The sequence below is a fragment of the Rattus norvegicus genome, chromosome 8 (assembly GCF_021556685.1).
Source record: "Rattus norvegicus strain SHRSP/BbbUtx chromosome 8, alternate assembly SHRSP_T2T, whole genome shotgun sequence".
NCBI classification, from domain to species: Eukaryota; Metazoa; Chordata; class Mammalia; order Rodentia; family Muridae; genus Rattus; species Rattus norvegicus.
The window spans coordinates 83567851-83595400 of NC_141541.1; the positions used below are offsets into that span (position 1 = coordinate 83567851).

The following is a 27550-nucleotide window of genomic DNA, read 5'->3' on the forward strand; positions in this document are numbered from 1 at the left end:
TGCCTGGCTACAGGAGGTGGCCTCTTCAGGTTCCATATCCCCAATGTTGTGAGTCACAGCTGACATCGTCATTGATTCCTTATCCCAGGTCCTCTTTTCTCTTCCTAGAGATGCCCCCACCTCCTCACCCTTGTCATTTGCAGGTTTCCATTCATTCTCATGACCATCTGGCCATCCCTCCTGTCCTTCCCTATACCTGGTCCTAACCACCCCCATTCTCCCTCCCTCCCTTCTCCCAACCAGTTCCCTCCCTCTTTCTGCCTCCTATGAATATTTTATTCTCCCTTCTAAGTGAGATTCAAGCATCCTTGCTTGTGCCTTCCTTCTTGTTTAGCTTCGTTGGATCTGTAGTGTATAGCATGGGTATCCTGTACTTTATGACTAATATCCACTCATAAGTGAGCATATACCATGCATGTCCTTTTGGGACTGGGTTTCCTCACTCAGGATGATACTCTGAAGATCATCTATTTGCCTGGAATTTTTGTTATGTCTTTGTTTTTAATAGCTGAATATTATTATATTATGTAAATGTACCACATTTTCTTTATCTATACTTCAGGTAAGGGACATCTAAGTCATTTCCAGTTTCTGGCTATTATGAATAAAGCTGCTATGAGCATAGTTGAGCAAGTGTCCCTGTGGTATAGTAGGACATCTTTTGGGTATGTGCCCAAGAGAGGTATTGCTAGATCTTGAGGTAGAACTCTTCCAAGTTTTCTGAGAAACTGACAAATTGATTTCCAAAGTGGTTGTACAAGTTTGCACTCCCACCAGCAATAGAGGACGTTTCCCTTTGCTCCACATCCTTGCCAGCATGTGCTATCACTTGAGTTTTTGATCTTAGCCATTTAGACTAGTATAAGATGAAATATCAAAGTTGCTGTGATTTGCGTGTCTCTGACCACTGAGAACTTGAGAACTGTGATTTGCGTGTCTCTGACCACTGAGAACTTGAGAACTGTGATTTGCGTGTCTCTGACCACTGAGAACTTGAGAACTGTGATTTGCGTGTCTCTGACCACTGAGAACTTGAGAACTGTGATTTGCGTGTCTCTGACCACTGAGAACTTGAGAACTGTGATTTGCGTGTCTCTGACCACTGAGAACTTGAGAACTGTGATTTGCGTGTCTCTGACCACTGAGAACTTGAGAACTGTGATTTGCGTGTCTCTGACCACTGAGAACTTGAGAACTGTGATTTGCGTGTCTCTGACCACTGAGAACTTGAGAACTGTGATTTGCGTGTCTCTGACCACTGAGAACTTGAGAACTGTGATTTGCGTGTCTCTGACCACTGAGAACTTGAGAACTGTGATTTGCGTGTCTCTGACCACTGAGAACTTGAGAACTGTGATTTGCGTGTCTCTGACCACTGAGAACTTGAGAACTGTGATTTGCGTGTCTCTGACCACTGAGAACTTGAGAACTGTGATTTGCGTGTCTCTGACCACTGAGAACTTGAGAACTGTGATTTGCGTGTCTCTGACCACTGAGAACTTGAGAACTGTGATCTGCGTGTCTCTGACCACTGAGAACTTGAGAACTGTGATTTGCGTGTCTCTGACCACTGAGAACTTGAGAACTGTGATTTGCGTGTCTCTGACCACTGAGAACTTGAGAACTGTGATTTGCATGTCTCTGATCACTGAGAACTTGGAGCGTTTCTTTAAGTGCTTCTCGGCCATTTGACATTCCTCTGTTGAGAATCCACTGCTTAGCTCTGTGTCCCATTTTTTAATTGGATTATTTGGGTTGTTTGTGTTGACTTTTTTTTCTGGTTATGTTTGGTTTTATCCTAGGTCTTTCTCTGAGCTCTCCAGCTTCTGGTATCTGACCCTCTCCAGGCAGTGTTAGGGGTGGGGTCCCTCCCATGGCATGGGTCTCAAGGTAGACCAGTCATTAGTTGGCCACTCCTACAATTTCTGTGCCACTTTTACCCCAGCACATCCTACAGGCAGGACACATTATAGGTTGAACGTTTGGTGTTCTAAACCCTCCACTGGAAGTCTTGCCTGGTTACAGAAGATAGCTAGTTCAGACTCCCCCCATTACTAGGGGTTTTCCCTAGGGTCATCCTCAGAGGTTCCTGGGAGTTTCCACTACACTAGGTCTTTACTTCCCCCTGAAATTCCCACGCCTGTTTCTCCCCATCCCCCATTCCAATTGTCTCTCCCAGCACCCTCTCCCTCCATCCTCCCCCGACCTGATCCTGCTGTGTCTTTAAACCCAGCACTCTGGAGGAAAATGCTGGTGGATTAGGACAGCTAAGAATACATAGAGAAGCCCTGTCTCAAAATCCAAAAGAGAAGGAAGAGGTAGGGGGAGAGAGGAGAAGAAGGAAAAAGAGGAGTGGGAAGAGGAAGAAGAGGTGTGGGAGGAAGAAGAGGAGGAGAAAAGTTTCAATTATTGGAATGATTTTTTTTAAAATGAAATTAGCCAACATCAAATGGTAGCTTATGGGAGATGCTGTTTAAAAGATCATTAACAGATGGACAATTTGAAATATTTCAAATAATTTTATAAAATTTTAATTAAGTACATTTTCCCCTAAATTCTTTTGTTGTGGAGCCAAAGAATATTCCCCTTTTCTTCTGTGGTAGGTGTCAATAGTATTATAAAATACTAATGCAAATGAATAAACTACTGTGTTTGAGATGCAGAAAATTCAGAATGCCAGTAATACAAAGTTGTCCTTAGTTACTCGATTCTAAGTTAATGTTTGTCCTTCTTTTCTGTCCTGTTTATAAGTAGTCATTCTTCTGCTTTGCCTTCACACTCTGCCTCCTCAGGGCGAAAGGCGCAGAAGTGATCATGTCCGGAAGTGGACACACTGCAATCACTTTGATTTGTTTTACAGGGACGAACGAAATCAGTCCATCATTGTAAGTGGAGAGTCAGGTGCAGGGAAGACAGTCTCGGCTAAGTATGCCATGAGGTACTTCGCAACTGTAAGTGGCTCTGCCAGTGAGGCCAATGTTGAGGAAAAGGTCTTGGCCTCCAACCCCATCATGGAGGTAAGACAGAACATTTTCCACCTTTTTTATAGTCTCTAATTAAGAAACAAGCTGATTGATAATAGTACCTGTCAGAAAGTCTAGGGTTTCCAGCCACTAAAGTTAAGGAAATACTTTTCTGTATCTTAGTAAGAGATCTAGGAAAGCTGAAAATTCTGTATGGTGGCCATTTCAAGTAAACTCTACTGTAGACAAATCTACTTTACACCATTATTCTGCCTCTTAACTTTGAGAGAGAGTTCTGCCTACAACAGCAGGCAGCAGCTCTTCATACTGACTGTTCCTTGTCCGGGGTAAAGTTACTCATTTCCTCCCAGTCCTGGGTTCCTGTTTATACTCCTTCCAAATCAGGATCGCGCTCACTCAAGCACGAATGAGTTCCATTACACTAGTCCATGGTACATTTTCTATGCATAGTTCAAGCTCTTTAGCTACAAATTTTAATTTTTCCAAAGTCCAAGTTATATATACCTAAACCCTAATCACATGAGCATTTTTATTTTTAAAAAATAAATATATTATACCACAAAGTATAGTAAAGAAATTCAAAATTATAAATTCTTGAGAAAGGAAATATGAAAACATAAGATACCTTCAGAAGCCAGAAACATCTGGGTGTGGTGGTTCATGCCTGTTATCCCAGCAGTGTGAGGTCTTAAGGCAGGAGGATCACCATGAGCTTGAGGCAGGCCTGGGCAGCAAAGTGAGATCCTGCCTCAGAAAACCAAACCAAAGCCAAGTACATATTCAAAGTAGAAATGGCTGTGCCAAAGACAAGGGAATTGGATGCATGACAATTTGATTTCTGAAGGTTTCTAGCTGGAAGGGTATTGTTTGTTAATAATGGTACTTTAGAAAAGTTAGAGTTTCATAAGAAAATGAGAAAAATAGATTTCATTAAATAGAAATCAGAACATGCAGAAACAAACCTTTCTTGTTAAAAATTCACATGGGCATGATTTTATTCCTGTCTTTTTCCTCTGCCAAGTTTTCTTTATTACCGAAACACAGATGGAGCTAAAATTGACCTGATGCACCTTGGTACAAGTGGCTTTTGCAGTAATCTGCCCAGAGGTAATTGTGCCTGGTTTGCAGTGCTGTGTGTAACATCTCTAAAACAATGCTGTGACATATGTCTACATGCTACCCTTAGAACAGCAGAACTTCCATTCCTGCATGACCTAGACAGGATACTCTGAGGAAGCAGAGAGGCTTCCAAAGCTAGGTGTGCTACAGGAAGAAGGAGAAATCGAGATTCCTGATATAGCATGGGCAGGAAGAAGCAGATGGCTGTGCCAAAGGAAAGTAGTAAAATCTAAAATTAAGATTTTGAAAGGATTTAGTTTTGTATATAAGTAGTAGATGTTACTGATGTTAATATCGAAGTCATACATTTTGTGGAGCCAGTTCTTAATTTGAGTTCACAAACAGCAGAGCTAAGTTTAGACTTTTATTCACTTTATTCCCCATGACAACAGATTCCTAGTATCTGACAGAGCCCTAAGGCATTCTAGTTCCTAATATTAGAATATCCTGAGATCTTGATTGCAAAGCTTTAAGAAACCTCATGTCTTCTAGGCTAGATCATACAAAACTAGAATTTGAGTTTGTCACGGGAATAAGTCCCCATGGCCCTTCCAGAATATGTCAGGGGCTATGCTCTAACTATTACAAAGAAGGCTCATTGCTTTGTTGTCTGCAGTACAAATCTGAGTTTTGTTAGTAGGAATGATACTAAAACTTAAAACAAGCACAGTTTGTTTGTTTTTTTAATGAAAAGCGGCTAGGAGGAATTTACCTTGTTTGTTGAGATTTTAAAAAAATGAATAAATGTCCTCTTTCTGTATTACTGTTTATTTGCATTTAGATCAAGAAGTTTTTCATTGAGAGAGGAATATTGGGGGATATACTTCAGTGGTAAAGGGCTTGATTACAAGATCCTGGATTCAGTTCCTAATACACAAAAAGTAGAAAAGATTCAGAGCTGGAAAGATAGCTCAGCAATCAGGAGTACTTCTTGTTGTCGCCAGTGCTCATGACTGCTCACAGCGCGTGGAGACTGAGGCAGGAGCAGTAAGAGTGGCTCCTGCAGAGGGCCTGGGTTTGGGTCCCAGCACTGGCACAGTAGTTCTCAAGTCCCTGTAACTCTCGTTCCAAGGGATATATTACTGCCTTCTGTTCTCTGGCACCAAGCACACATGCGTTGCATGTACATATAAAATAAAAATAAATGAATTTTGTTAAATAGAGAATTTTTCAGCAATTGCAAACAGGTTGTTTCAATTTAAAGGATTGAAATAAAATATGGAAGGCAGAAGTAGGGCTGAATACCCGTAATCCCAGCATTTAGGTTGTGAGACAATCGGGAGTTCAAGGTGATTCTTAGCTACACGACGCCAATCTTAACTACATAAACATGTGGGCATCGCTGATTGGATTCAGTCTGCTCACAAAAAGACATTTTAGATTTTTTTTGCAATGTGACTTCTTTTTAAAAGTACAACAACCATACATAATAATTATAGTCATTAAACAGTTCATAAAATTACCATCTGTTGAACACTTGAGAAAGTTACTCTAAAATACCCAATGGAAATCAATCCACTTTTATTAGTACAATAAGTACTTTGCAACTCTCTAGCCAGTACCCATGATAGTTCATTCCAAAAAGCTAAAACCTTAAGAGGAGATAAGTCTAAAGCAATATGAAAGAATTGAAAATGTTTCCATGTCTAGTCACAGCTTCCCTGGTGTTCTTTGTGATCAGTAGTTGATTATCTTCTGAGGGCATTGCAGTACTTCCATTTGTCTGGGATGTAAAATGGCTAAAAACATGAGAAAATAAGAGCATCATATCCACACACTCTGGAAATGGGAGCTTGTAGGTTTAAAAGCTTTGTTCCTGGACTATGGAGCTGATCTTGGATGTGAAGCACCCATCAAGAGCCCTGTGACTAGTCAGCAGGCATTCTAGTTTGTTCTTCACATATTCTGACATGTTTGTTTTTTGTTTTACATGGATAGGTCTTTATCATATGTATATATACCATGTTCATGCATTACTCATAGAGCCCAGAAGACTGCATCTGATCCCTGGGAACTAGAGTTATAGTTGATTGTGAGCCACCATGTGGGTGCTGGAAATTGAATCCAGGTTCTCTGCAAGAGTAGGGAATGCTCTTAACCAGTAGGCTAACTCTCCAGCTTCAGGCACCTTGTTTTAAACACCAACTTATCAAATATATCTATGTTCTGAGGCACTTTAGTCCACAAATCAGCAATTTCACAAATCACACCAAGTTTTTCTCATGCCATGGAAGCCACCTCTCAAATCTGATAAACCTGTGTGCCCCAGACAACCAAAGTTACATCACTGCCTGCCTGGATGGCTTTAGCTTGCAGCAGAGCACAGTACTATGAGAACCTGTTACACTACTGCTATTCTTTAAATGTTTAAAACCACAGCAGACAGACAGATGTGAAAATGGTATAGAATGTAAGTATACAATACTACTTAGGCTCAAAAAATGTACGTGGATTTTTTTTATTCTCTATGACAACAGAAGTGTTTCATCTTGGAAAGGGGTTCTGGGTATAAGAACCCTCGTCCCTGAGCAATTGGCAAACAGACTTCAGGTCTCTGAGAATGAAAAAAAGACTTGTGAGCCTGATGGTGAGGCCTCCACAATCGAAAAGAACCCAGAGCAGTAGTGACATTTGGCAGCTCCAATCTGATCAAAAGCAAGGAAAGCATAATCTGCAAACTGCATTTCAGCAATGGCAGCAGCACCAGTGATCAATTCCACTTTTAAACCCTTGTTCACACAGTGGACTCTTAAGACGTTTCCACATTTGTCTCATAAATGAACAGTACATCAGAGAACTCCACTAAAGGCAATATCTTCACCAACTACTATTGCAGTAGGATCTTTGGCCAGTCAGTAATCCAAGGCCCTTGTCATTGAGTGAAAGGTTTATTTTCTGAGTTTGCTTATACAGCAATGTCGTTGGGTATTAAAACACAGCCAACACACACACACACACACACACACACACACACACACACACACACACACACACACGCTCACTTGAGTTTATAATTTCTAAGTAAGTGTCTGTCTAGTTAAATTATCCTAAGCTATGTTAAATCACTGTATTTTGCTAGGTAGTTTTCAGTCATTTTTATTCCTTTTCCAAAATGTTTTAAAAGTGATAATCCAAATTCTAATAGTATCATCATAACCAACACAAATTATGGCACTATATTTCTTTTAAATACTAACTCATTTTCTTTAATAAGAGGATCAAGTATGTTGACTCCTACAGCCAGCTAGGGTCCTATTTTTTTTAATCCCTGAAACTTGTTCTCTCTCCTAACAGTCTATACCATTTTCACATCTCTCTGTTTGCTGTGGTTTGCATATACTGATCCTAACAGACTTTGCACAAGGGATAAACATTAATCTTATTTGGAATCAAGTTATACAATGTTTAATATATGTATTATGTGAATGCTTGCTCTTCTAACTACACTATTGTTTTTGTTTTGACTTAAAAGAGTTACAGAAGCATGTCATTAAGTTAAAAAGCAGACATATGCCATCAAAAAATTAAGGTTATGAACAATATTTGGTAGAAAATTACATTCTCAGTACTTGATTGAAAATATTTACAAGTTAGATAAAACTATTAAAATCAATGTTGGGCTGCAGATGTTACTCATTTGGAAGAGGGCCTTCTTAACATGAACAAAGACTTGTGCACATGCCTGCAATCCTAGCACTCTACAGCAGAGCAGGAGGATCAGGAGCTCAAGGTTATCCTCAACTACATAGCAAGTTCAGAATGAATCTGGACCACATGAGACCCTGTCTGTCTTTAAAGCAGGTAAACAAACAAACAAACCCAAAACAACAACAAAACCCAAATGGGTTCTGGAGGAGTGGCTCGATAGATGAAGTGCTTACCCTGTAAGCATGCAAACTAGACTTTAGGTCTTAAACACCTCCATTGAAATGCTGGGTTTAGCCAGGCAGTAGTAGCACATGGCATTAATCCCAGCACTTGAGAGACAGAGGCAGGTGGATCCTTGGGTTTGGGGACCGCCTGGTCTCCATAATGAGTTCTAGGATAGCCATATACTTTGTCTCAAAAACAAAGCAAACAAACAAACAAAAAAAAAACCATAAAAACATAAACATAAAGAAAAGCTATTTTTGGTGGCCTGCCTGTAATTCTAGTGTTTGGGAGGTAGAGACAGGATTCCAAGGGCAAGATGGGTATCTAGATAATCTGAATTGTCAATAAGCTTTGGGTTGAGTCCTACCTCAGTAAATAAAGTGGAAACAACTGATATTAACCATTGGGCTTCATGTACACACACACATACATGTACAGTGCCACTGCACAAATGTACTCGTACACATACACACAGTCACAATATATACAAGAAAGAGACATGTTTTTACTTCTTGTTTCTGGAAATAGCATTTAAATTGAGTGCATAAAGCCAGGCATGGTGACACATGCCTATTCCTTCTGCATTTGGGAAGTAGAAGCAAGAGGATGTAAGTTTAATGGCATCTTTAGCTACATAAGGGACTCCTTCCTGGCTAGCCTGTGGTATGTGAGCTGCTGCCTCAAAATGTAACCAATTAGTAGAATGGATAATACTAATACTCTGCTTATAAGCAGTATCATTTGTCCTTTGTTGCTATAGGATAAATGATAGCACTGCCTAGTTCTAAAAAGGCCTTTTATACAAAACCAGCATTTTCAGGAATATTTTTTTGACTTAGTGATTTCACTTACGTAAGGCAGTCTTCTGAGTTTTTGGAGGCTAAGAACAAGGCTTTGCTCTGGCAGCTCCAGTCCAGCCCTTTGCTCACATGAATGTTTGTATACCCCAGATGGTGTAGGAAAACTTCACCACCGCTGTGTTCATCAGTCCTTCTGCTTCTGAAAGGCATGTCAGAGAATAACAAGGCGAAGAAAGATTATTGGTATCTACCAGTGCAGCTGGGGGCAAAGCAGACACTTGTGCCTCCTACAGGGGCAGAATTGGTTCTCATCTTAAAAGAATCACTAAAAATGGAAGAGTTAAATTCTATTCCTTCTCTCTCTGAGTAAGCTTTGTAAATGCCATGCATTGACTTTCTAAGATCTTGTTTTCTCTTTTGTTTCTTAGTCAATTGGAAATGCTAAAACAACCAGGAATGATAATAGCAGCCGGTTTGGGAAATATATTGAAATTGGTTTTGACAAGAGATATCGAATCATCGGTGCCAATATGAGAACTTACCTTTTAGAGAAATCCAGAGTGGTGTTCCAGGTAAGTCAGATGTGCACATATTCAAATACTTGCGTGTTTTAGGATGATTTTATAATTACTGCTATGTAAAGTTTTCTTGGGGAGATAAGCGCAAACACCCAAAAGAAGGCACCAAGGACAGAATAAAAATTATGGGAGTCTAATTGACTAACCAATGAGTTTATTAGGCTTATTTACATAGATGGTTAACCCCAAAGCAGGTCTATCACCATAAAATTCCACCCATAATGGTTTACAATCTCATGGAAGCTGCATCGTAGAGCCCCCTTTCAGTTGACCTTCAGGTTTTTGGGGTTTTGTTGTTGTTGTTGTGTTTTTGTTTTTGTTTTTGTTTTTGTTTTTTGTTTCCTAATATCTCCCAAGATCATTTGTTCTGGAGCAGACAAAGCAAAAAGTAATGGCTGCACTAAAGCTTCTGTGACCCCAGTTTCCCTCTTTCTACTAGGGTATATCTCAACTTCATTGCTACTACCTTACACACAGCTACTTTAGCATTCTGCTCAGTTAGTTTCCATGGCCAACATAATCTCTTCTCCAAGATGAAGATCACCTTATGCCCAAGGAAAAAGACATACTAAACAATAGAGCCCTTGCCTGCTAGTATGATATACTTTATTTCATAGTACTCTTGAGCATATTCTCACAGTATTACTATAAGTCACACTTGGCTGGAACCACGTGAAAGGCAAACTGCTGTGTCAGAAGTAGGGACAACCTCTTTAACTCAATAGTCCTTGAGAGTGGGCACTGGTGTTGGTGTAATGTTTCACATTTTATTAACTTTTCAGTTACTGTACAAAATAATGGATTTCACTATGCTATCCATGTACATTTATGTAATTGTTCCTAGCTCCATACCATTCCTCTACTCTCTGCTGTCCTTCCTTTCTCTTGCTGGTCTGCTTTCATTCATATATATGTGTATGCATATCTGTCTATATCTTAAAGTTAGATTATGCATGTTAAAGAAAACATGTTACATCTGCTCTACTCCATGACCTCCTGTTCACCATGCCCTATTTTAGATGCTATTCCTCATCATAGTCTCTATAGTACTTTCATGGTGAGTGTTCATGTTGTTTTATATATGTGCATGTATTATACATTTATTTATATTTCTTTATCCATTTATTTATATTTAAATCTGTATTCTATGTACAACAGAAAGAATGCAGTGTTTGTTTTTATGAATCTGGTATAGTGGTTTTGACTTTCTTGTAAGATGCTTATTGAAAAGGTTAGTTAAAAAGAGGTGCTATTTAGTCTTGTCTCTGTATTTTCCAACTGATTAAGAAAGCATTTATGTATGTCTTCAAAGAGTTACAATTTGAACTTTGCTCAAGAAAAAAAATATACCTGTCTTCTTTCCTTCTTTTTGATTCTTAGGATATAACATTATTTGGGTAGGATAGTAATATTATCATGGAAATTATAAAGGAGGAATTTCTTTGAGTTCTTAGCCTTATTAAGATAGTTGAAAAATGGACTCAGAGGCTTGAGGATAATTTTATTAAAGTTTGAAAGTAAAGCATCAATTGAGGAAAGCTCAGAGTCTTAGCAGCCACCTGGAAGAGGGAGATAGAGAAAAGTCAGGCCTTTGAAGCTAGGCATGGATGTCAGACAGTTAAAGGAAAAGTGTGCTTAGGAGTGGTGAGCTCCAGATCTAAGTTCTGAGGCACCCGATTCTAGGCTCTTGTACCCTAGAGCAAAGGATTGTGAAGGGACATGGTTAGAAATAGAAACAGACAGCTCATTAAGGAAAAACATCCAAGGAATGGAAGTGGGCTAATGAGCCGAGGAAAGAACTCAGCAAGTTCTGAGCCATGTGGCCCCGATCTATTATAGAATATTTACATAATATCAGTCCCAAGTTCCAACAGGCAAGGCTTTTTGTGGACATACTCTTTAGAAGAAACACAGTAAGGAAGGGCTTCCAGCACTCTTGTGCAGACTGGCATTCTGCCTGTTAATCCTGATGTTTCAGCCCAGCTCTGTTCTGCCACAGAGCTAAAAGAAAATCTTTGTAACCTGGTTGTAAACTGCCACCAAAACCGTAGTTGAATATTAGTGAAGGATTTTGTTGACACTTAAATTGTTGCTCCTTTCTAAGGGAGCATGTTACACATTTATAGCACTAGCTGGTGTATAATCATATATTGTAGGCACACTAGACAGTGTAGATTATCATAAAAAAAAGTCAGTATGTGGTTCCTGGTGACCCACTGAATACCTCATACTGATACCCAGAGTTTCAGTGACCCATATGCTGAATGCCACATCATTAAAATTCAAATACTCTAAATGGCAGTGTCCAATCTTTTATTGTCCAAGTCTGTTGTGGCTTTGAAGTTGTCTAGCACATACCAAGAGTCATGAGTTGGAGTGCCCAGAGACCCTGGCTTTGACTTTGGGATTGTGCTTGATTAAATACTTAATCTTAAATAAATTATACTACTTGATATGTATAAACTTATAGTATTTGATATTGATAGTAAGGCAATAACTGCCCTCCACTATTACTCTAGTATTTTATTACTCTAGTATTTAAGTTACAAACAACAGTATTATTCACATAGAGGATTTTTTTTTAATTGTCTATTAGTGAGAAAAAAGAATGAATGAAACAGAAATGGATGGAGTCCACGTAGAAATGTGTAGGAATGTGGGACTAATGACATGATTCAGAGGTTAAGAAAGGACCTGAGTTCAAATCCCAATACATATATGATGGCTCCCAACGGTCTATAACTCTAGTCCCAGGGGTTTCAAACCCTCTCCTAGCTTCTATATATACCACATACATGTGGTACATAGATATATATACAGGCAAAACACCTATATACATAAAGTAAACATTAATCTTTGAAAAAAGAAATTTGTAGGATTGTGAGCAAAGGTAACAAAGGTGGGAGACTGACCTTGGTCAGTGTGTTGACTGGAGGCTAGGACTGCCTACTGAGGAGTGGTAAGGCTTAATCCTTACCATTAGGTGTGGTAGTAAGCCTTGCAGCTCCCCAGTCTCTAGAGTCTAGAACATTGAGAATGTTCATTATGGCCAATTAATTACAGTCAAAATAGGTAGGCCAAGCGTTAGCCATGCTGTACGAAGATGACCATGGTGTTTCTGCAGACCCACCTGCTTTTCTAGTGTCTTGTGTGCTGAACCACCTGACCTCTTGCCTGCTTGTGCTTGTGATCAATCATTGGTATGTTTGTTCAGTGTCCTATGTCCCTTCAGTAGTCACTGATGCCTTTAGGTTTTAAGAATTCCGTTAACCTTATTATCACTAATCTTTATTGACATGGATATACTGCAAAATCTAAAACTGTGCTGACTAGATTTTAGTCTGCAGCTTCGTATGCGCAGTAATTTTTGCAACTGTACTCTAGGTGTGTCTGTAGAGGAAGACTAAGGAAATATTAAAACTCGATCATAGAGTATAAATCATTATTTTTATTTCATCAAATTATTGTTGATAGGAAAATATATATAATATATATATCATACTACAAAGTTTATAATATATAAATGTATAGAGACAGTATGTTTATGGATTTATTATAGTCATAAGAGATCATCACTAAAATGGCAAGGAAGAGATTATTCTCTTTTTGACAGTATTAAGACTACTATGAATCTAGAAGTTATTAATAGAAAATCATGGTGACCCCACCAAAAAATTATTTTAGTTTCCCCAGAATCACTGGTGTCTAATGATCGTGGTTATCTATCAAGTTGTTCACTAATTCAGAAAACATTCCTAAGCTAGTCTCAGTGGTATAGACCTCTCTGGAGGCTGAATCCAGAGACTCACAAGTTCAAGGGCTGTCTGATCTACAGAGTGATTCAGAGCCAGGATATTTAAACAAGACTGTCTCAAAATAAAAGGTCAAAATTGGACTTGAGATATAGTGCATTGATAGGAAACACTTGTCTAGGGCGACCAAGGTTGTGGGTTTAGACTGTAACACTAAAAACCTTAAAATCCTTGCCAGCTTGTATTGTACTGAATGACCAGTACATGTACATTACTTACTCGTTATTTTTCAAGAGACAGAGTATTACTGCTTTGCCCAGTCTGGCTTCAATTCTCAAGCCTCAAGGCATCCTCCTATCTTGCTATACTGTAAATAACCTAGCTATACTCTAAATCGTTAAGGGCTAATTATTTGAATCAGTTTTATAAAATGTGGGGGTTTACTGAGATAATTAAATATTAAAATTTAGGTTATCATGGGTTTTCCTGAGTTTTATATTAAAATACCACAACTGAAAACTCTTCTTATTTCAAAGGCAGAAGAGGAGAGAAACTACCATATCTTCTATCAGCTCTGTGCTTCGGCAAAGCTACCTGAGTTTAAGATGCTGCGGTTAGGTATGCATGTGACACTACGTTTCTTGTATTGGTGTTCTTTTCTGTTAAGTGTTGAATTCTCAAGCTTGTAAAAAGAATTCCTTCTTCATACTAAAATATTTATGAAGAAAATGATTCTTGGAGGTCTACATCTGGCTTTAGAACCCCCATGGTAGGGATGGGTGGCTCTATGGGGTACAGGATTGGCCTTGTCGGAGCTGGTTAAGGTAGGTAAGAAATAGATAGGTTCAGGTTCTAGCCTCTCTGCCTGCTATTTTTGTTTGTTTATCTTGGGGTTTGCTTTGTTTTGTTCATTTCATTTTGAGACAGGATTTCTTTGTGTTTCCTTAGTTGTTGTTTGCTCTGTAGACCAGGCTGGCCTGGAACTCACAGCTATCCAGCTGCCTCTATGTCTCAAGGGCTGGGATTAAAGTTATGTGCCTCCACTGCCTGACTCATCTCTCTGTTTTTATATATACTTGAAAACTGTTCTGATGAAAGAAGAAACAGTCCTAGTAGTTTGTTTGGAACTAAATCCAAAGAAAAGCACTATTTATTTCACCAGTTAAGATAAAATCTTGAATCTTATATTAGAATGTGAGTGTACACTGAGCAGACTCTAAACTGTGTGTGTGTGTGTGTGTGTGTGTGTGTGTGTGTGTGTGTGTGTGTGTGTGTAATCAGTGTGCTGTCACTGCCTATAATTCAACATATTTGTAGGGTTGAAGTCCAACCTTCTCATAGACTAAGAACGTTTTCTTTCCTTTGCTGTAGGAAATGCAGATAGTTTCCATTACACGAAGCAAGGAGGCAGCCCTATGATAGAAGGAGTGGACGATGCGAAGGAGATGGCACACACCAGGCAGGCCTGCACTCTGCTGGGTAATGTCGTCTCAGTCTGGGACTCCTAGGAGTGCTGGTCATCTGGCCTCAAGTAGTCCTAGTTTGGAATATTGGTTTGTCGTTGTGTTAGGTGGTAAACAAAGCTGGGAGATTTCACATGTATGAAACATGTTCAGAGAAATGGGCATGTCATTTTTTTTTATAATGGTTTTAGGATTAGATAGTGGTAATAGTGGCCCAACCTTGTAAATTTACCAAAGATTATTGAATTGCACTTTAAAACCATATTTCAGCAATAGAGAGGTAAGATTAACTTTTAGCTTAAATGTTTAAAACCATGTAGGGTTTGAAGCTAGTTGAAGTGGGTTTTGTGTAAACACATTCTGGGGGTCTTGGCTGTTGGGTGGTTTGGCTTTCTTGTTGGTAATGTGTGGAAATAGGTTTTAACCACATATCCCAGCCTGATCTAGAATTTGCAATCCCTCTGCCTCAGCTTCTGTGCCAGTGCAGACTTTGATGCGCTGACTTTATTGCTATCTTCAGGGTCTTTACAAATGCTAAGAAGCAAAACTAAATTGGCATGGTGACAGAACACATGTATTCTACTGTTTTCATTGTTTTTGATAAAGGAAGTTTAAAATCTTATTGTTTGAGAATTTTATACATGCACATATTGTTATTCCTGTGTTTTTGAAACAGATACCACTGTTCTCTTTGTGATTTGAAAGTGTTATATCTGAATGCCAATCAGTTCATATTTAAAGTTGAATTTTTAAAGGTGTCCTTTTTTAAAATAAAATAAAAATCTCAGAATAGAAGTAACTCAAATACTATATTTTGGTATTTAGAGATATACCTTCTAGTAAAGGAGCTTAGGTCCTGAACCAGTATAATTTTAAGACTTGCTAAAAATGCAGACTTTCCTACCACTTCATAAAGCTTTGGACTCAGAATCTGCATTTTAGCAGGGCCAACAATTGATCCATGTGCCCATTAAGTCCCAGACAGTATTGCTTTACTTAAGAGTTTTAAAAGGCCAGTACAGTGCTGTGTTTCTATTTTCTGCTTCTTCTCTTGGGGCATCCAGAACTGCTGCACACCGGGTGGAAAAGGATGTAGCAAAGTTTAGAACTGGTGGGTGGGCAGGATCCTGGTCTGGCAGGGAATGATAGGGGTGGGGTGGGGTGGGGTGTGGGAAGGTGGGAAGGTGGGAAGGTGAAGGGTAAGGGGTCAGAAAGCTGGAGGGCGGTGTCGGGTAGGGGTCTTCTCCAAAGATTTCAGTGTTACAGCTCCTTAGTGTCACAGTTCTTTTAGACAACATTCAATGGAATAGCCCTGTCAGACAGTATTCAATGAAATAGCTTGTGCACATACACTTTATTTGGGTGAATCAGGGGATAGATATATATGAACATTGGATGGCAGGAAGGTGTTCTTCTTAGGGTGAAGTTTCATTAGCTGAGGCTTAAGGTTCTATGGATGTCTGATTTGCACGGAGAGGGATTCCAGGACTTGTAATTTCCCCCAAGGATCATGTGACACTCCTCAGTTAGAAGATTGGGGGTCAGACTACCCAGATCAGGCAGGGGAGAGGAAACCCTGTTGAGAAAAGGGTATCATCCATTCTGTACAAGCTCAGGAAAGCTGTCTGGACATGAGATCTTATTATAGCCTTACTATGTAGGTACAACAAATGTGTAGTACCACACTCCTTTAACCCTAGCACTTGGGAGGCAGAGGCAAGAGAATCTCAGAGTTTGAGGCCAGTCTAGTCTACAGAGTGAGTTAAAGAACAACCAGGGCTACGTAGACAAGACCTTGTCTCAGAAAAAGAAAGGAAGGAAGGAAGGAAGGAAGGAAGGAAGGAAGGAAGGAAGAAAAGAGAAAGAAAGAGCCATTACATAATGTAGAAAATAGCAAAACCATTTACCATAAGGTAAATTCTCAATTGCCCTTTATAAAAATGTTTTTAAATAGTTTTGCACTTTTACTTATAGAATTGTTTAATATTCTAGAACTTTTGTTCTTTATTGAAAAATTGAAGCCAGATCTGGTAAAAGCCAGAAAATAACCAACTGGTCTTGTTCCAGTGCTGTGTTTGGATCTTCACTAATTACCCTGGGATATAAAACCATCTGAACACTTCTAATTTTTGGATCTTTTTCATTTCTAATTAATGTACTTAATTAGAAATTCAACAATCCAAATTAAATCAGCCTTATTGGACTACAATATGCATTATATTAGCATAATAGGAATAATACTAATAAAATACATATCTAGGATGTGATAATAGTATTTTTTTTAATAACTAACATGTTCAGGTCTGTTCTGCACACTATTTCATTTAATATTACAAACACTCTTTGAGGAATTATCCCCCTCCCTCAAATGAGAAAACCAAATCATAGACTGTGAAGTCACTTGTCTATGTGATGTAGCAAAATGTAAGACTGTATTAGGCACACTCCACAACCCACATTGTGAAACTTCCAAAGTATTGTTATATGTGACTATCAAGAATTAATAGTAGACTTAAATTTTTCTTATAATTATTTTGTTGCTATTCTGACATCAAGTGCTTGTTTATTTACTCTATTTCAGGAATTAGTGAATCTTACCAAATGGGAATTTTTCGGATACTTGCTGGCATTCTTCACTTAGGCAATGTTGGGTTTGCGTCTCGAGATTCAGACAGCTGCACAATACCTGTAAGTTCAGAACAAGCTCAGTGTGACAGTGGCCTGTCTGCTGGTTTTGCTTGTTTTACTACTGGGGCTAGAACAAGCTAGGGGCCTTTGCACAAGCTAGGCAATCACTGTATTTGTAACATGCCAGCATGTTAGTCTTTTTGAACATGGTTCTGAGGGGCAAATTCAGGTCTACTTTATCTACTGAGCCATCTACCTAGATCTACAGTAGATTTAATTCTTCATATATTTGTTTATTATTTTATTTATTCTGTGTTTGTGCACATTTATATGCATACAGGAACACACAAACCTGTATGTGTACACAGGCCAGAAGAGGGCACTGGATCTCTTGGAGCTAGCGATTCAGGCAGTGGCTTATTGTGTGTTGTTGAATGCAAACTCCAATCCTGATACTATGTAGCAAGCACTTTTAACTGCTGACCTGTCTCCTCAGCCTCATTATTTTTGTTTGTGTGTGTGTATGTGAGTGCTGGTGTGTGTGTGTGTGTGTGTGTGTGAGTGCTGGTGTGTGTGTGTATGTGAGTGCTGGTGTGTGTGTGTGTGTGAGTGCTGGTGTGTGTGCCACACATGTGGAATCCAAAGTACAGCTTTTGGGAGTTGGTTGACCCCTTCCATCCCACCGAGGCAGGTCTCTCGATTCTACCTCCTCATGGTATTCTACTCTGGGAACCTTTGGCCAGTTCTGCTGTCTTCATTTTCCATTCCGTCACGGAGGGCCGGGGTTACAGATGATTGCCATCGTGCCCAGCTCTTCGTCTGGGTCCCAGGGTAGGTCATCAGGCTTGCACGGCAAGCTTTTTTACTCACTCAGTCATCTGTCTTGCCTTTGTATTTTTTAAAGGAGAAAATGACAACTCTGATTTAAAATTCTAATTTCTTTTAAGAAAATACCACCCCCCCCCCTTTAAAGATTGAGTCTTGCCTGTGGCCCAGGCTGGCCTCAAACTTGTGACAATCTGGAATTACAGGTATGCATAATCACACCTAGCACCAGATTTTTGTTTTTTTTTTTTTTTCAAAAACAGCTCTATTGAGATATAATCTACTTACCACCACCAATATATAGGTGTGAGTATGCTCACAGATATGTTCAACCATCACCACAGCCAGCTTAAAATGCTTTCAAAAGGAAGCTTGGACATACATCTTACCTATTGCCAACGTGTACTCCTCTCTCCTCAATTCAGACAACCTGAGTCTACATCTTGCCTCTATAGAGTTATGTTTCCTGGACACTGATAGAAATTGAATCATGTGATATGTGGTCTTTCAAAGTTTGTCCATGCTGTAGCACATATCACTCCTTCATGCTTGGTAGGTGCTGTAAGTGAAAGTTCTGATTTGAATCTGAAGTGATTACCTTCTGGGAAGGGTCCAGAGATGATCAGGAAACTAAGGTTTTAATGACAATGCTGATATAAACTAGCCATGTGGTTGTTGTCAAGTTGTTTGTTCTCTTGGATCTCATTTCCTCAGTTTTTACTGAGAGATAATGGACACCTGCCCACATATCACATGGTTCATGTTAAACAAGTATTTATCAGACCTGTTCATATAAGATCCATAGAAGATATGTAAGGGATTCAGGGATACATTAGTCCTTAAAGAATTCTAATCTGAAAGCCCCTCAAATGACATCAGACTGTCTACTTCAAACCTTCAGTAGCCATTTCTGTGGCTTTATTTTGTACATTTTCTGCTTTACTTAGCCTTACTCCCTCCTCTTGTTAGTTTCCCTCCTACTACAGCTGTTTTTTTTTTTAATTTTGCTGTTACCCTCAACTTAGATAGCTTTTCTCTTGACCAAGAAGTGCCTGCTATTCTTTCCTAACCTAATTGATGATCTAAGGTAACTGTCCCCTGCCTTGCTCGATAGAGCTAACTCCCCTCCTATGGAGTCTCAGCACTGTGTCTGCCTCTTTTCAGTGTTTCACACATCAGTAAGTATGTCCTGTAAGACTAGACTCTCTGGGTTTTGCTGTGATAAGACATCATGAACAAGGCTACTTATAGAAGAGAGAATTTATTTGGGGTTTACAGTTTCAGAGAGTGAGTCCATGGCTGTCACACAAGGAACATGGCAGAGGCAGACAATCATGGCAGTAAAGAGAGTAGCCAAGAGCTTATGTCTTGATCCACATGCTCAAGGTAGAGATAAAGAGACAATGGGAGTGGTGTGAGCATTTTAAACCTCCAGATCTGCTCCCAGTAACATACCTCCTTCAAGAATGACACACCTCCCAATTATTTCCAAACAGTTCCACCAAGTGGGGATCACGTATTGAGATACATGATCTGCTGAGGCCCATTCTCATTCAAACCACACAGGAGCCATGCTTGTTTTTGTTTAATAGCACAGATTTGATGACTAGTTGACCGATTTCTGACTGAGTGATTGAATATGACCTAAAAGAAATACAGACAAATCTTTGAAAAGCCACAAAGTTTTTTGTTTAAAATGAGCCCTACAGAGATTGCAAAGTGACTTCCAGATGCTGATCAGGTGTGAGTGATGTTGATGTCCGTTTAACAGAAATACTGCTGAATTTTGTCACCTTTTTCAGGAGTTATTCTTTGATTTGGCTATACACAACGACACATTCTCTTTTGTAGCCCAAGCACGAGCCTCTTATCATTTTCTGTGATCTTATGGGTGTGGATTATGAAGAGATGTGTCACTGGCTCTGCCACCGAAAGCTAGCTACCGCCACAGAGACGTACATCAAGCCCATCTCCAAGCTGCAGGCCACAAATGCCCGAGACGCTTTAGCAAAGCATATCTATGCAAAGCTCTTTAACTGGATTGTCGGCCATGTCAATCAGGCTCTCCATTCAGCTGTCAAGCAGCACTCTTTCATCGGCGTGCTGGACATTTATGGGTAAGTGCGTTTGGCCGGCTGGCCTACCCTGTTGGAAAGCAGTTGTTTATTTGGGGGTGTTTGCTTGAGTACTGTTTAATTCTGTTCTCTATTCCACTATCTTTTTTTTATTGGATATATTTCTTATTTACATTTTAAATGTTATTCCCTTTCCCAATTTCCTGTCCATAAGCCCCCTAGTCCCTCCCCCTCCCCCATAAGGGTGTTCCCCCACCTCCACCCCCCCTTACCACCACCACCCTGACATTCCCCTGCACTGGGGATCCAACCTTGGCAGGACCAAGGGCTTCCCATTCCACTGGTGCCCCAACAAGGCTATTCTCTGCTACATATGCAGTTGGAGCCCTAGGTCAGTCCACGTACAGTCTTTGGGTAGTGGTTTAGTCCCTAAAAGCTCTGGTTGGTTGGCATTGTTGTTCTTACGGGGTTGCAGGCCCCTTCAGCTCTTTCAATCCTTCCTCTAATTCCCCCAAATGGGGTCCGGTTCTTAGTTCAGTGGTTTGCTGCTTCTATTCCAGTATCTTGATGGAGGTATAATGATACAAAAAAAATCACACATTTGCTTAAACAAAAGTTAACTCAGCTCCAGAGTCCTTCTACTAAGCTAATAGGTAGACTTAATTGGTTTTCAGACTCTCATTTGATAAGTTACTGAATTTCTAAAAATATAATTTCATTTCTAGTTGCCTTATCTGAATACACTTCTGTAAATGTTGAAACTTGTTTGGCAGCTAATTTTCACTCTCTGGTTTAGTTTTTCAGAAGAACTTATTAGGCTTCTGTTTCTACCTCCCGCTTCTGTGTGAAATGTGGAGTATAAATGGACAGGAACTGTGGCTTTAGCATAGTTCTAGTGTTTCCTGCTGGAGGATAAATGAGCCTCAGAATCCCACGGCTGCTGGTCCTTAGGCAGGGTTGTACAAAGGGCAGCTTCGCCTCAGCGGAGCTCATCCTGTTCTGTCTTTCCAGCTTAGACCTTTAACTGAATGTAAAGGAAAATGTAAAAATGTTACGAGACTTCCCATTTTTCTCTTCCAAGTGTGCATATTTTAAATATTTTTTAAAACTATTTTTTTTCTTTTCTTCCTACCTTACTTTTTCGGCATCACAGATTTGAAACATTTGAGATAAATAGTTTTGAACAGTTCTGCATAAATTATGCAAATGAAAAGCTACAGCAACAATTCAACATGGTAAGAATTTTCTTTCTTGAATAGAATTCCTAGTCTTTTTTTTTTTTTTTTTTTTTTTGAGAAACTTGGTCTGAAATAAACTCCTGAACTGTAATTCTTATATTGGATTTACAGTTTGGAACAATGTTACAAATTGATATAACATTAAAAAATGTTTAGCAGTTATTTCTTATTTGGAATAGTGACATTTTGGAAAAATAATTTGAATGAGAAATGTAGGGAGTGGGGCATACCAGCACTGCTCCTACTTGCTGTTAGAAGCCAGCTGTAGGTGGGGTTATAGCTAACACCATTTACTGTGTTAGGAAGATGGCAGAATTTCACAAGTTTTCTTTTCAGTAGGCTGTTTTTCACTGAGGCAGAGGTAGTGGGTATATTCCAAAATATACCCACTACCACTATATTATCTTTGAGCTAACCTCCTTCCTCTGCATTCCAAGTACTGGATTACAGACTTGTCACCACCGAATCACCCAATCTAAATAGAGTTCTTTGCCTGAAATGAATGCTAAGTTTCTCTCAAAATAATCTGTCCTTTAGTATATACATTTCTATAATACTGTAAAATAGTAAATTGTGCTTGAAAAACATTCTTTTTATTTACAGAAAACAAAGATCATTGTAGTTGGTAAAGCTAGAGATAGTACAGTTCATTTCGTAGGTTTTGTTGAGTCCTTTAAAGAAGTTTCGGCTATGACAGAATACTGTGCTATGTTTAGATACTGCTTGTCTTCAAACTTTTTTTTCTATGATATGGAAACCTTTTATATATTTATTCATATATATATATATACATATATATAAAGACCAATAACTGGAGAAAACAAAGACAAAATAAAATTTCAAATTGAAAAGTCAAAAACCTCTGATAAGTATATTCTTTTTAAAAAATTTCTTAATGATTTTCTTATTTGTTTCTTATTTTGTTTGGTATTTTGCCAGCATATATGTCTGTTAAGGTTGCTGGATCCTCTGGAACTGGAGTTATAGATAATTGTGAGCTACTGCGTGAGTGCTGGGAATTGAACCCTGGCCCTCTGCTAGGGTAGTCAGTACTCTTAACCACTGAGCCATAAATCCAGCCCCCTGACTAGTATATTCTTTTAAAATATGAAATAAATACTAAAAAATAGCAAAGAAAATTTAAAATATCTGATTGTAAGCAGTCAGATTGGGGTTGAGTACATTTGGGACTAAAGTTTTAACTTTTAGGATGTTTGATATTGTAAAATATAAGTACTTATAAGTACTTTGAAAAACATTTAACCATGTTTGTTTAGCAAGTAAAGCTGTTTGATACAGTGAAACAATGAAGAAGTGACCTTTACAGTCTTAAGGTTTTCTATAACAGGACTCATTTTTCCCCAGTTAAGGAGAGTTGTGAGCCACCTGTGAGTATAGGAACTGAATTGATGACCTGTGCAAGAGCAACAAGTGCTCTTAAATACTGGGCTGTCTCTCTAGCCCCCAAGTCCATAGTTCTCAATATACCCTGTTTACCCCTTTATCAATAAAAATAACAACACACTTGTTAATTAGAATTATATGAATGATTTTTTTTGAGACAGGGTTTTTCTGGGTAGCCCTAGCTGCCCTGGAACTCACTCTAGAGAACAGGCTGACCTCAGACTCTCAGGGATCTGCCTGCTTCTCCCTCCAGAGTACTGGGATCAAAGGTATGCACCACCACTGCCTGGCTTGGATGATCTTTTTGATCAAAGTTTGTTACTGCAAATGAGCTAAGATGATATTGCCACGTGTAGAATATAATGGGAAAGTTCCAAGTGCACAAAGAGTGAGAAAGAGAACCAAAAATCTCTGTTACCTTGTGTTCTAAAGTCTGGGGTCCTAGAAAACAGTTACTGTTAGGTAATCACAGCCACAAAAAGCTAGTTTTTCTAGGGGAAAAAATTTGGCAAGAAAGAATGAGACAAAGGGTCCAGAAATATGTAAAGAGAAATTTAAGAGCCAATAGTGGCCGTTAATGTCTTTAATGAGACTAGAGGCTGTGTTGTCAGCCAATTTGGCTGGAGCAGCAGGCTGAAGCAGGGGCAGTGGTTGGTTTGCCTTCCCCTACCTGGACCAGTTTAGCTTCTGTTCATATTCAGAACTTGATTACAAGCCCTTTCCCAGGGAAGCCTAGCCAAACACCATACCCAAACTAGATGAGGACTTTTGTCATTCTCCTTCATATCAGAACATTTGTACTTTTATGTGTGCTTACATTTTTTTCAAAACCTATTTTATTTAAGGTTCTTAAACACTTCAATGCCATGCACCAGAGGCAGGGGGGGAAAGGTTAGTAGGAAAAGGGTTTTGTATACCTGTTTAGAAGTAGTTACTTGCAATTTCACTACCAGCAATCTAGTTCAATAGCAAACACCAAACATGAATCAGTAGGGGCAGCATGATCCAGCAGAAACTGCAAGGCTCCACCTAATCTGCACGAGTCAGTGGAAGAGCCAGAGTCAGCTGGAATACCAAGAGAAATTCTTTGGCACCTTTCTCTCTATGAAGTGAAGACCAACAAAGGCCAGTGAAGCATTGTATGACAGCTATTTATGGAGTTCCCACTTATGTTCTTTTTAAATATCACACACCCTTTCAAGGGTCTGTTTTTGGCAAAACATCACATGCCTTCTCATAAGACTACTTCCAGGAAAATGTCATGTAACATACTGAGTTGTTAAAGAAACCAGAAACTTCCACCTCACTTATTCTTTGTAGCTACTTGATTTCTCCTGGGTCTCTCCCAATTCACATAGACAGCATCCCTGTCTATGCTGCTGACCACATGCAGTGACTAACATATAGAATAATCTCAGTACATAATCTGATGAAAAAGTGGATGAGGAGTGGTGGTGTGGACGGTACACATGTATTTAAAAATCACAAGGACTACTGTTATCTATCTCAGTTCAAAACAGTCATACGCCTGATGTGGTTATGCATGCACGACTGTAATCTCAGTACTGAAAGACTAAGGCAGAGTGCAAGTTCAGATCTGGCCTGGGCTACATAGAAAATCTCAGGCTAACCTGCACTACATATTGATTGATACCCTTTCTCAAGCATAACATTTTTAAAATTACATGCTTAGATTTACTTATGCATGATGATGCTTATAGCTGAGGGTTTCTGTACATGATTTCAGTCATGCTTCTTCATGAGGCTATTGTTACTGAGAGCCATGAGCTGTCTCCTTTTGTTATCTCCTCAGTGTTCTATAGAAATGTGCTCCTTGATTACGTTCTTTATAATGATAATCTGATAACGACTGCCATCTTCTCTTTATTTCAGCATGTCTTCAAACTGGAACAGGAGGAGTACATGAAGGAACAAATTCCATGGACACTCATAGATTTCTATGATAATCAGCCTTGTATCAATCTTATAGAATCTAAACTGGGTATTCTAGATTTGCTGGATGAGGAATGTAAGGTGATTATAATTTTCTGAAGTACTTAGCCTGTCAAGATAGATGGATCAAGGCTACAGGTCAATTGGGTGCAAGCAGAAACTAAAGTATGTCATTGAGACAAGTCAGGGGCCCCTCGTTCATTCTGAAGAGACATTAGACCCCAAAGGTTCTTTTAAAATTTTTTATTATTTAACTGTGTATGTGTGCATGTATGTATGTGTATGATGCACACGTGCCCCAACACATATTGGCAGTCAGAACAACTTTCGGGAGCCAGTTCTCTCCTTCCACTGTGGGTGGGGATGTACTAGGGCATCAGGCTAGCATAGCCTGAGCCTTACCTGCCGAGCCGTCTCACTGGCCCCCGCTCCAAGGAGTGAAACTAGCAGAATTTATTTCCCTTCCGTTTCAATTGACTACAAATTAACAACTGTTACTACTGTTCATCATTCTTGTTTTTAATGTTTATCCTTAATGTTTTTTGATCAGCAGAATATATTGAAATACAAGAAACTATTTATTTTGAATAGTTCTAAATAGCCACAAGTTTTGAATGTTTGTTACTGACATAAATAATAATCATTTTATTTGCTTTAACATTTAAGGATGTAGCGTGAAAACCCTTGAACCTTCCACTTCATTACTGAAGGACCTTAGGCAAATCTTTTTTCTTAATCTGCTTTTACTTTATGTATAATAAATCACAGCTTATCATGTGTCGACCCTTATAAGGAGACAGACTGAGTGTGTTAAGAATGTGTGTGGGGCTGCTGAGATGGCTCGTGGGTAAAAACACTTGCTATACAGATCTGACAACCTAAGGTCAATCCCCAGATCCCACAGTGGAAGGGTATGGCAAGTACTTGCCCTCAAATACACATAATTATAATGAATAAAAATTGAGGGTTTTTTTAAAGAAAAGATTGCATGTGATAAAAAGTATTCATTCTTATTTGAGATTAAAAATAAGAAAGGAAAGCAAAAATGATATCCTGCTTTTACTTATATTAATATCAGTGTAAATTTGGTACCTTTTATTGAGACTAAGTTAATATTACATGTATATATTTGATGAAGGACAAGAATTCATACAACATATTTTATAGGAAAGCAGAATCACAAACATGTATGCCTTTTGACCTGGGAGTAGACTTACAAATATATTGAAAGTGTTTATCCATAAGAGGAACATGACACTTGTCATAACAAAAGTTAGTAACAGCCTAATGGCCGTTAGTAACGGGGGAAATGTAATGAGTGTATTGAATAAACCACTCAAGTACATGTCTTAAAGACAGGTAAAAAGTAGTAAAGGTTCTGGAAGTGGCAAGAGGAGACTACTGGGTCATACCTTTCTGGGTTAAATGAATATTTCACTGTGTATAAAAGTTATTTCCATTTAACAATTTAAAAAATAAAATATGCCTAATAGATGTACTTCATCTTTAACTTGCAAAGCCTTTATTATGTTAAAAAATTAAATATTAATGACTCCTGGTATAGGCAGATTGTCACTCACATGTTTTACCAGGCCACCCCAAGGAAGAGCTCAGTCACAGCGTTCATTGGTGGTTGGTTTATGCTGGTGAGAGTAAAGAGTGAAGTCTTAGGTTGAACATAGGAATGTTGCTGATGTTGTTGCTGATGTGGCAGAAGACCTTTAGCACTCAGTCACTTCACTTTCTCTTTTCTCCCCAAGATGCCTAAAGGTACCGATGACACATGGGCCCAAAAACTATACAACACACATTTGAACAAATGTGCTCTCTTTGAGAAGCCCCGCATGTCAAACAAAGCTTTCATCATCAAACATTTTGCTGACAAAGTAAGGAAACTTTTGTCTTTTTTCCTTTTTTATATTTTACATTGAATTATAATAAAAGTCAGTAGTCAAGTATTAGGTTTTTTTTTATTTTTTGGTTAACTTGAGTTGGATTACATATTAAATAAATATGGGTCAAAAGTCTTTGTCTGAAATTTTGAAATCCAAGAAACTGAAAACTAAAAGTGCTTTCATAACTTGTTTAGCACCCAAGCCTGAACTAACATGAGATCTATTCATAATTTTTAGCTCAATTGATGTGGGTACTTATGTGCTTAAGTATGAAAATATTAATGTAATTTATGGTATAAATAACTTTATTAAACTTTTTGAAAGTACCAAAATGTGTATATATCCATACTACTTCTCTAAGTACACGCATATTCTCAAGGCTCACAGGCTTCATCAGAGCCTGGATTTTGTCTCCTGTGAAAACATGGTGATACATTCTTCACAAGTTCCATAGCTCACTTAGCAGATCGAGGATTATGTGACTAGTTCCCACTCCAAGGACGTTATGGGACAGGCTGTGTTGTGAGATTTCTGAAGGCCTCTTTATGAATAGAGTTTCCTGATTGTCTAGTTCTGGCTCGAAACCTTTTCGTGACTAAGGTGACCTAAGGAGAATAGGGTGAGGAACCCCTTGAGTGGGAAATGGCTGAAGGTGTGGGGCTTTAGAAGAAAATGAGTTCTCAAGTAGTCCCACTTTACCAAATTATCCAGTATTTGCTCACCTTTTCCCTCTGTCCCTCAGCTCCTCACGAGTTCCCAGCCTCTCTTCACTTAGTCTTTCCCCTCCTTAGAGCAGTGCCTCTCACTCTTCCTAATGCCGCGGGCCTTTACCATGTTCTTCATGTTATGCTGACCTTAACCATACAATTATTTTCATTCCTACTTTATAACTGTAACTTTGCTACTGTTATGAATCCTAATGTAAGTATCTGTGTTTTCCAATGGTCTTAGGTGACCCCTGGA

General features: G+C 38.9%; 1 protein-coding gene and 1 pseudogene across 8 annotated transcripts in view; one reads left to right on the plus strand and one right to left on the minus strand.

The window, feature by feature from the left end:
- The window catches only part of Myo5a (myosin VA), a 167654-nt gene that overhangs the window by 55975 nt on the left and 84129 nt on the right, over positions 1-27550 (plus strand). For all 8 annotated transcript variants that reach the window (XR_015626373.1, XR_015626374.1, XM_087560520.1 and 5 more), the window contains 9 exon segments: positions 2861-3017; positions 9205-9348; positions 13643-13724; positions 14478-14585; positions 17151-17257; positions 19874-20139; positions 21251-21332; positions 24633-24773; positions 26453-26578. Coding sequence is in view for 6 of the 8 variants with exons in the window: in XM_087560520.1 (XP_087416646.1) it covers positions 2861-3017; positions 9205-9348; positions 13643-13724; positions 14478-14585; positions 17151-17257; positions 19874-20139; positions 21251-21332; positions 24633-24773; positions 26453-26578 (1213 nt within the window). In the remaining 2 variants the exon portion in view is untranslated.
- LOC148004249 (2-oxoisovalerate dehydrogenase subunit beta, mitochondrial pseudogene) lies at positions 6528-8986 on the minus strand (annotated as a pseudogene).